Raw genomic sequence first — 10,481 nt, 5'->3', positions numbered from 1 at the left:
AGCCAGGAGAGGCGGGCTGATTTGTCCCAAACCCTCGGGGAGTCAGGGACTTCCCTGCATGTGAGGACAGGCTCTGGCGGATGGAGCAGACGAGACCAAGAGTGCGCCCAATGGTCGAGAAAGCGGTTTCTGCCCATGCCATAGAGGGAAGTGAGGGGCAGATGGGGCTCGTCCACCTGGGAAAGGAGCCCATCCAGGAGAAGGAAAACTCTTAAACCTTCACCACCTGGCAGGATATCTTCAGGAGAAGAAAAGGCTCAGGAGGAAACCCTCCACAAATCCAGGGTGGAGACTCTAAGGCAGTGGGCAGAGGGTGCCTGGCTTGCCCCCTTCTGGCAACTCATGTGGCCAAGCTGGCGCCAGATGTCGGGCTCTGCTTTCCTTTGGTGAGGCCGGGCGGGGGGGGGGCGTATTGTAGTCTGGGCAGCCCCCCCCCCCGACACACTGTCCAGGTTTGCGCCCAGGGGAGGTCACTTGGATGTTCCTCACACAGACGAATGCAAACAACACTGCAGTAATATATAAAGTATAAAGCTTTATATAAAGTAGTATAAAGCTTTTGTGTCAGGATCAAGTAAACAGGTACCTTATTTTTGTTGGTTCATTGCCCCCCCTCCTCCTAAGGGTTCACAATATAAAATTACAATATAAAAAATACAAAACACATAAAATCAAAAACAACCCAATAATCCCCCCTTCCACACCACCTTTAAAAGTGCATCGGATGTCAATCACCCAAAGGTCTGGTTAAAGAGGAATGTTTTTGCTGGCTGCCTAAAGATGTATAATGAAGGCACCAGGTGAACACCTCTGGGGCAAGCGTTCCAAATGGGGAGCCACCACAGAAAAGGCCCACTCTTGTGTTGTTGCCCTCCTGACCTCACAGGGAGTGAGCACAGATTATGATCTCATATGGAAAGAAGCGGTCCTGAAGGTATTGTGGTCCTGAGCCATTTAAGGCTTTATAGGTAAAAACCAGCACTTTGAATTGGGCCCGGAAACTAATTGGTAGCCAGTGCAGTTGGACCAGAATTGGTGTAATGTGCTCAAATCGTCTTGCTCTGGTGAGCAACCTGGCCACCAAATTTATGCTCCATCTGAAGTTTCTGAACCGTCTTCAGAGGCAGCCCGACTTATAACGCATTTCAGTAATCTAACCTAGAGGTTACCAGAACATAGAGAACAGTAGCTGATGGAAGGCACTCCGGGCCACTGAGGCCACCTGAGCCTCGAGGATCCAGAGGGACCCCCAAGAGATTTGTTAGGGAATCAGTCAAGAGAGGTGATTAAGTAGGGATGAACTCCCTGTGGGGGTTTTATTTTAAAAAGGAAACTAACTTTTGACTGGCTTTATACTGAACTGAAAGCTGAAAGTTGGACTGAAGCCTGTTGACTGTAATTCATAAACCACACTTAACAATGTTAAATGACGCCTACACCGCCCTTGATCTGGGTTTTTTCCGTTACCTTCCATTTTAAATTGTAAGGTATACTCTAGTTTTTAAATACTAAAGTACTCTTTCACTGGTTTTAAACAGAACTGAAAGTTGTTTTTTTCCATTGAGTCCTACCCTTAGGCTTTAAGCTTTCATGCCACTCCTTTCCACCTAAAATACCCAAACTTTTAAAACTGAAGAACCTGAACTGGGTTCAACCAGATAGCTAAGTCTACTTTTTCTAATTATAAGTTGAATACCCCACTAGTTTTGTCTCTTCTGTGTGGAACTATATATTAATCTTTTTTTTCCTTTTCTTTTTTATTCCCTCCCCAAAGTTGGGATTTAATCAAGGTTTCTGACTTCCTGTGACCCTTAAAAAGTCCCCTGCTAAGGTAGAGTGAAATCCCACTGTGGTGGAGCTGAAAACTAGGATTCTCTAGACTTGTATCTTTAACTCCTGAGCAATGGGGGGGTGTTGTTTTTGTTTTTTAACAGATTTTAGTTTCTAGCACAGAGGTCAGCAACCTTTTTCAGCCGTGGGCCAGTCCACCGTCCCTCAGACCATGTGGTGGGCTGGACTATATTTTTTGGGGGGAAATGAATGAATTCCTGTGCCCCACAAATAACCCAGAGATGCATTTTAAATAAAAGCACACATTCTACTCATGTAAAAACATGCTGATTCCCAGACCATCCATGGGCCGGATTGAGAAGGCGATTGGGCTGGATCCAGTCCCCGGGCCTTAGGTTGCCTACCCCGTTCTAGCACACTGCGGTCTTTGACACCCATGAATTCCAGAATAGGGTCCAGATTGTATGTATATGTGGTATAGTTTTTTGGGGGGGTACGCCAAACCCTAGAAATTAATGAATTCTAGGATTGTGATAATTAGGGATGGGAAGGGAGAAATATAAATTGCAGCGGAATTCCTGGGTAGCCTGCCCAAGCCAGGGCCATTACGGGAACCATAGAGAGCCATTCCGTGCAAGAGAACGTCTTTCTTCCTGCCCTGGGGTATGGACAGAGGGGTTTCTTGGCAGAAGAAGGAGAGAGAAGAGCTGAAATCCATCTTTGGAGGGTGCTAGCTGCAGGTTGCCTATGTTGCTGCCTCTTGCAACGACCATGTCGTAAGATCTGGACTCTCTCCATGCAGACTGAAGGTGTAGATAGGTGAATAAATCATATTTCTTAAAGCCAGATAGTGGCTGCCTTTTCTATTTTCCAAAGGGACACAGACCCTGTGGCGGTGCCTGGGACCCCTGGGCTCTTGACATCGCTTGGCAAAGAGAGAGGCAAGCACCTGACTTTTGTAACAATATATTTGGCCAGACAGACAGTGCATCCTGACTGCATTTTATTAAAGGATGTATTTTCTAATTTTGGGTCTCTCATCTGCAGGCATTTCTAAAGCATGCCTCAGGAAATGTGAACTTAGAAAGGAAAGGAACCCCCAATATTGAGAATGCCAAAAAACCAAAAAGTCTTATGCATGAACTTAGAGCCACTTCTGTATTTCAATATATTTCATCATTTGAAATACACATTATCTTTAGGACCCACATCCAGACCCCAAACACATACAAAATTCATTCAAGAAGTCCAAAGAAATACTAGATTGTAAACACACCAAAAACACCACAGGAAATAAAATGACTTAGCTTTCTCTAGATTTCATTAATGTGACACTATCTTTGCCTTCCTGTATGTTTCACTCCCAGATTTACAGCTGAAACTTCACAAGATCAAAGTAGTCCATCTGTGGGGAGCCAGGGGGGCCGTGGCTCCTTCTCTCCAGTAAGGGCAAGAGGGAGAGCAAAATCCATAGTCTGGCATGGCTGGCAAATTCTCTCTGCTTGATCCCCTCTCTGCAAAATAGTGCTTCTTAGCACAATCCTTTGGCATGCTGCTGTTTATAGGCAGAGATAGAGCTCACTCACATTTCAGCCTGCGGTGGGCGAATCACATGGAGGGAGCAGCCCTCCCCAGGGGGATAAACATCTGATTTCAGCTGTGCATAATGGGTGCTTGGCTTGGGTGCCCCAGGATTAGACTGTCCCTGGAGATCTGCTGTGAGAGGAGGGGCCTTGGTTTTCTGTGTGAGTGCGAAATCCATGCCACCACATCGTTGTAAATTAGGGCTGCCATGTTACAAAAAGTGAAAATGAGCATCTTCTTTTTATTGCCAACCCCACTTCCCAGATGGGTTGCCAACCAATTTTTTAAAATTCCGCTACTTTCTACGGAGGAATCCCTGATGTGTCAGGGAAATTTCAGACAGTGGTCTCCTTCAAAGGAAACTAGACTTTGCTAAGTGCTTCACCTGTTGAACTGCTCACCACTGAGAGATGTGTCGTGAGTGTAGGACAACATATATTTTAAAGATAGTTCTGGATGGAGTAGATCTGGCATGAAAGTGCTTCGCATTGTAAAACACAACTCTGGTGAACGTGAGGAGTTTCTAGAAAGAACCAGAGAACCATATTAATGCTCCGGCAAGAAGCTGTTCAGAGTCAAGTTGTCCATATCCACCTCTGATCCATTCTCCACAGGCATCTTTACCCTTTTCACCCTGGGGTGCCTCCCTCTGGCCTCCTCTGCTTCTTCAGCAGCTAGCAGGGATGAGATGCACACCATCTCTGTGTGGTTGCGCTCATTCATTTTGTAGGCCCGTTTCTGGCGCCAGAGCATGGTCACGAGGACACCAGTGGCCACTATGAAAATGCCAGCAATGAGGGCCAGGACGAAGATCCACAGTAAACACTTCCCTACCGAGATGGTGGTGCCACTGAGAGATGTCACTGAGCGGGGCTTCACCTTGGCGGTGGTGATGGTGGCTGAGATAGTAACCTTTGCTATGAAGGAAGGCCTGGTTGTGCCAACGGCTTGCCTCAACTTCGCTGTGGAAACATCTGAACTGCCCACCATGGACTGAGAACTTGTCACATCATCCAACAATGGCCAATCGGTGGTGGGGCTTGGCTTCTCAGTCGAGTGAGGAAATTTCACCTTTCCCTTTGCTATGGAGGAAGGCTTGGCTGTGCCAACGGCTTGCCTCAACTTCGCTGTGGAAACATCTGAACTGCCCACCATGGACTGAGAACTTGTCACATCATCCAACAATGGCCAATCGGTGGTGGGGCTTGGCTTCTCAGTCGAGTGAGGAAATTTCACCTTTCCCTTTGCTATGGAGGAAGGCTTGGCTGTGCCAACGGCTTGCCTCAACTTCGCTGTGGAAACATCTGAACTGCCCACCATGGACTGAGAACTTGTCACATCATCCAACAATGGCCAATCGGTGGTGGGGCTTGGCTTCTCAGTCGAGTGAGGAAATTTCACCTTTCCCTTTGCTATGAAGGAAGGCCTGGTTGTGCCAACGGCTTGCCTCAACTTCGCTGTGGAAACATCTGAACTGCCCACCATGGACTGAGAACTTGTCACATCATCCAACAATGGCCAATCGGTGGTGGGGCTTGGCTTCTCAGTCGAGTGAGGAAATTTCACCTTTCCCTTTGCTATGAAGGAAGGCTTGGCTGTGCCAACGGCTTGCCTCAACTTCGCTGTGGAAACATCTGAACTGACCACCATGGACTGAGAGCTTGTTGCTCCAACCAACGGTTTCTCAGGGACCCCTAAAACCATCGTTGTTTCTTGGAGGGCAGTAGCAACCTTTTCTGTCTCAGTAGGCATAGATTGTGATACAGTTTTGCCCATTGTGGGAGCAAGACGGCGGACACGGGGCACTGGAGCACGAGAGCTCTTTGTGGTACTTAAATGGATTACTTCTTTGGTGGTGCCAACTTCTGTGGATACTTTCCCAAAGGTATCTAGAGTTGTTGTGGCATTAGTAGGCACTTCAGCAGTGGCACCACTGTAATTTCCCCCAGGAGATGTAGAACTCTCTGCTGCAGCCTCTGCGACTGTGAGACTTTTTCTGGCTTGTTCTGCGGGGGCCGCAGGAGGGTTCTTACAGCTGCCATCCTTCTTTCCGCAAGGTAACTGAGGGGATTCCTGGCCATCATCTCCTGCTCTCTTCCACACCCACTGTCCTGGGGAAGCGAACTGAGAGCCTGCGTTGGCAGGGAGGTCGTACGACTCCACATCCTCAACAGCAGCGCCATCTTGGATAAGGAGTCTTAAGGCTGGGAGCCTGAAACTGCCAGCTGTGAGGAGACTCCAGAGAACCATCCAGAGGGAGAGCCAGAAGGGAGCCATTTTACCTGGGGTGGGTGGAGAAAGGGAGCCAAATACACATATTAATATTTGTCCACAAGTCTCAAATCCCCCACCTCCCTCCACCTTACACCTCAAAATGGCTGCCACAAGAGACTCTTGGTTAAGTATTGGGGGCAACAGGGGTGCCATTTGGGGCTGTTATTGAGGGGTCTTCGTCCCTCTTTTAAAGGTTCAGGCAGAGCATTGTCTGTCTTGGCTACTTTTTAATTTGTTTGTAACATTTAATAACCCACCCTTCTGCCCTATCCTGGGAAAAAGTGGAGGTGGGGGGGGGGGGAAGATCTGATATCAATACATGGCAGCCGACTCACAAGAGCCGAGGGGAAGAGCAAGCATCAATCCTAACATTATTAAAGGACTGAAAGGAAAGGAAATGGCCCCTGGTGCCCAGTGCCAACCAGCAGTAGATTCAGGGTCAGGCAAGTCTCTCTGGAGAGAACAGCATAAGTGGGGGGCATTTTTCAATTCTCTTAATCATTTTGCTTCAGACAATTAAGATGTTTCCATCATGTCACCCGTGCAAACTCTTCAGCATGGCATCACGTGTTGCAGGCCAGGTGCCCCATCTGCAGTCTGGCCACTGCAATCTGCACCCGCTGGGCCTTCTGCACCGGCCCCAAGGGCAGCACCACATAGAGCACATTGTAGCAATCCAGCCTCGAGTTTGCCAGCGCATGGGCTGCAGCCACTCTGCAAAACAAGCTTAAATGCAAGCACATCATGAGTTGCTGCCACTGCAAATCTGTTAGGCTTTGAGATGCCATGAGGCTTTGTAGCACCTGAATTAGCTGGGATGCCCAAAGCAGGAATGAAAGTTTGTGCATGCCTAGAAGCAGAGCAGAGCAGCCTCTTGCCCATTTCCTGTGTCAATTAATACACACTAAAGCGCTTTCAGGAAGGGCAGCAAGCAAACCACAAATGCTTACGTATTTTTCTCTTGCAACTGAGCCCAGCCCTAAAGCGAAGTGGTTGCTGGGTGGTGGTGGTTTATGGTCTTTTAAGGTTAAGGGAGGCCAGATTGGGAAATAAATTACTTATGTCCAATGTACAGTGAATGTCTGATGCAGATTTTTTCAATAAAGATTATCGTATGGCACTCCTCCTGCATGAAGAAGATGCGTGAGGAGCCTGCCTGCCTGCCTCCCTCAGGGACCAGGATGGCGGAGGAGGGGAAGAAGCAGGCAGACAAGGATGAATGTGAATAAATTCTGCTCCAGGCATTTAAAGTGGGTTTACTTAGAAATCCCCTTCCATGAACTCAAGCGCCCCCGCAGTGACACGGGACAGGTCGAACTGGTGACTTGTGTCCTCTTGTATGGCTCTTTCTACTGAAATCTATACATAATCTTCATTGAACCCATTTTATCAAATATGCCAGGAGAATCAGATGCTTTGGATGTCATTTTACTGCTTTCAAGTCAAAATGCATCTATAACCTTCAGTGTGGCCAAGTTGTTGCAGCAAGCAAAACTCGCCAGCAACTGACCTCAGAGACATTCTGTAATTCTCCTCTTTGGAGTTTATGACAAGTCTATAAGTTTGAAGATGTTGCTGCCCATTTTATTTTATTCTATGCTACTTTTATTTCATTTCACCCTATTATACACATCTAGATAAAGTGTTTCGAGTGCTTCATTTTACTTTCTGTCAGTCTACTGTTGAAATGCACTCAAACTCTGCCAGTGGGATTTTGTTCTGTTTTGTTAATCTTTGTTAATCTTTAAGAGCAAGCATTGTCCAGGGGAAAGTCAAAGAGTAGACCATATGAGTTACTGTCAGCCCGGAGGCTGAATCTCTGAGTGAGGCACTTCCTGGTCCCTCTGGGTTTGGACATCTCCTCAAAATGAGCTGCTCTGCAGTTCAGCTTTGGGCCACCCTCTTTCCTGTGACCTCCAAATACAATTTCATCACCCCACCCCAAAATATACATACCCCGAACTCAGAACAGCCCAGTGAAGAGAGGGAGGCAGCTTCCTTTGTCCACAGAGCCAGGGGAGACGGCAGTTGCACAGACAGGACACGCACCGGGTGCAAAAGGGACCGAACTTGGCAAATGTCTGTGGCTTCAGGCTCCAAAAAAGAGAAAAGCAACCACCCACTTCCATGCGCACACATCCATTTGTCTTACCTGCTGTGGGGCAAAACAGGAAACCTTCCGTGAGGCAGTATGAGAAAGAGGCGAAATCGGAAGAGTTGTGGTGGTTTTGGAGAACACACATGATGCTGCTTCCTCTTCTTTGGGGGGGGGCAGTGTGCAACAGCGGGAGGTGGGGCTATGGGCCCTACATTTGCTCTGCCTGGGGACGCTGAAGAAGACCAGGCCTCCGGATGCTGGGCTTTTCTTTAAGGACCTTCTGCGTTTGCCCCCTCAAGAGAAAGGGAGGAAGGGGACAAGTCAGGACTCATTTACATTTACTTATTTGTTTTAATATAAAAACTGGCCTGTGATTGTTCCACCAGCAAGTGATGTCCCTTCCGCTCATTTCCAACTTCAAAGGGAAATCTACTAGGGACTGTTAGGATACAGTTCCCTTCCACCTTAAAAGGGTCAGGCATGACTGCTGTGTATCACATGCCTGTTTACGTCCAGCACTGTCTGCTGGGAACTTCCCTTGTATGTTGCTTTTGTGTTACTGCTGCTTTGCTGGACACGGAGGCAAGCAGACATGTTTTCTTATGTTCCTGAGCTATGCTGAATAAAATGCTGTATGTTTTGCTTGCACATCTCTCTCTGCGCCTCTTCTACCGTGAGGTGCTTTACACACTCTGATGACAGAGCGTGCACGGGTCTTGGAACGTCTCTGAGGCTCGTGTCGCTGACTGACTGATGCTGTTCCATGGGAGACCGTGATCGTCCCGGCAGTATCCCAGCAGGGAGGAGGCAGCCCAATGAGAGTTTACTTGGTGGCAACCCAAGGCAGGTCTTCCCATGGGGGCTGGTGTCATGTGCAGCCAGGTGAAATTGATCCAGCTGACATATATCTGCTCCAAAAAGAAAGTTTATCTCCTGCAATACAAAGTAAGAAATCTGGAAAAGTTGGAAACTCTGGTAGAAGACCATTAGTCAGTCTCACTTGGGCTGTGACATATATCTTGGAGGGTGTTTCCAACTAACTTTTACTCAGAGTAGGCCCACTCAAATGAACAGACCGAAGTTATTTATGCCCTTTTATTTCAACAGATCTGTTCTGAGGAGGCTTAAGATTGGATACAGCCCTCTGTCTTCAAGCATGAGGGCTTTCTGTAGTGTTGCATGAAATGCTGTCACGAAACTCCTTACACTTGTGCAACAAGTCTCACCCAAGGAGCTCCCTATACTTCGTCTTTTGCTCGACTGGCCAGGGTGCTGCAGTGGTTCATGGCAGACCAGGGTTATGTCCACATGAGGGCTTGAAGCGCAGCAAGGCCTAGTCCTCTTATTAGAATACCAGAATGTAAGCACCTGCTGGATCAGGCCACTGGACCATCCAGTCCAGCATCCTGTTCTCACAGTGACTAACCTGATGCCAGATTCCCTGTGGGAAAGTCGCAAGCAGCACAAAAGGAACTGTCTCCTGCTGCTGCTTCAGCAACTGGGATTCAGAAGCCTGGCTGCCTCAACTGGGGAGGCAGAGAAAAGCCATCCTGGCTAGTAGCCATCGATAGCCCTCTCCTCCACCATGAATTCATCAAATCCCTTTTTAAAGACATCCAAATTGGTGGTCATCTCTGCCTCCTGGGGGAGCTCCATAGTTTCCCTTTGTGCCGTGTGAAGGAGGACTTCATTTTATGTGTCCCAAATCTTTCAGCATTCAGCTTCATCGGGTGCTCCAGAGAGTTCTAGCGTCGTGAGAGAGGGAGAAAAACTCTTCTCTCTCTGCTTCCTCTGTGCCAGGCAGCATTTTATAAACTTTTTCCACATCACCTCTTACCTGCCTCTTCTCTAAACTAAAACGCCTGAAGGGAGGCAGCTTGGCAAAGGCATTTAATCGGGCACTGCAGGGGCTGAAGCCCCACCTCTGGGCAGAGAGGGCTTCTGTTGGACCAGGGAGAGCCTCTCTTGGCCGGGTTTCATAGGCAACTGTTAAGTTGCAGGATTGCTGCTGCAAACTTGATGTTAATTGATTCCCGCAGACCTCACTGTGCAGGAAGACATAGCTTTCCACTTTAATAAAAGCAACTTCCACACATGGATTGCTGCTTGTGTCTGCTTTTTGTTGTTGTTTTAAATTGTTTTTATTAAAGATTTTCTTGGGTAACAAAAGTACATACAGTGTCTCTTCTTTCAATGCACAGAGTCCTTTCTACAGATCAGTTATATTTGATGTGAGACACTAATGTTACGGACAAGATGAGGTTGGAGAAGAGAGATGGGGAGAGAGAAGGGCGGATATTGAACTTTCGATCTTTTATATGGAGTTCATGAAAGGTTTTTATGTCAGTATCATGTGGGTAGGTTCTTTGCTATTCATTTATTACTTTTGACTGGCTACTTGCTTTCATTGTCTTGATGAGCATATTTCAATATTGCTTTGGTGTACCTAAATTTTTAGCACATCGGATGGTGCCCAACGTTAGCCTGCTGAAATTAATGGACATAATGACTAATGGACAATTCTAATGGAGGTACCCTTTGGGTATACCTTATCTTAGGTAGACTTCTTCCAGCACCGCCGCTAGCAGAGGGACTCAGGAGCAGTGGCGATTTCACAAGTGATATATTGCCCAGATATATTGCGCCATCCCACTCGCAGAGGGAGGAAAAAGCTGCACTGGCAAGGTGCTGATACACCTTGTTCCTTCCTCTGCATCTTTAAGCTGCTGGGCTG

At 47.5% G+C, this 10,481-nt stretch overlaps 1 protein-coding gene across 1 annotated transcript; it reads right to left on the bottom strand.

Moving 5' to 3' along the window:
* Positions 1 to 3,499: 3,499 nt before the first annotated feature.
* On the bottom strand, positions 3,500 to 9,347 carry SELPLG (selectin P ligand). Its single transcript, XM_053361072.1, has 2 exons — positions 7,802 to 9,347; positions 3,500 to 5,657 (listed from the first exon to the last, which is right to left on the bottom strand). Exons 1-2 carry the CDS (start codon positions 7,890 to 7,892, stop codon positions 3,922 to 3,924), a joined length of 1,827 nt encoding a protein of 608 aa, XP_053217047.1. The 5' UTR covers positions 7,893 to 9,347; the 3' UTR covers positions 3,500 to 3,921.
* Between the last annotated feature and the right edge of the window lie 1,134 nt (positions 9,348 to 10,481).

Source organism: Podarcis raffonei, chromosome 13, assembly GCF_027172205.1.
Source record: "Podarcis raffonei isolate rPodRaf1 chromosome 13, rPodRaf1.pri, whole genome shotgun sequence".
Classification (NCBI taxonomy): domain Eukaryota; kingdom Metazoa; phylum Chordata; class Lepidosauria; order Squamata; family Lacertidae; genus Podarcis; species Podarcis raffonei.
This window is presented reverse-complemented; position numbering and strand designations above follow the sequence as displayed.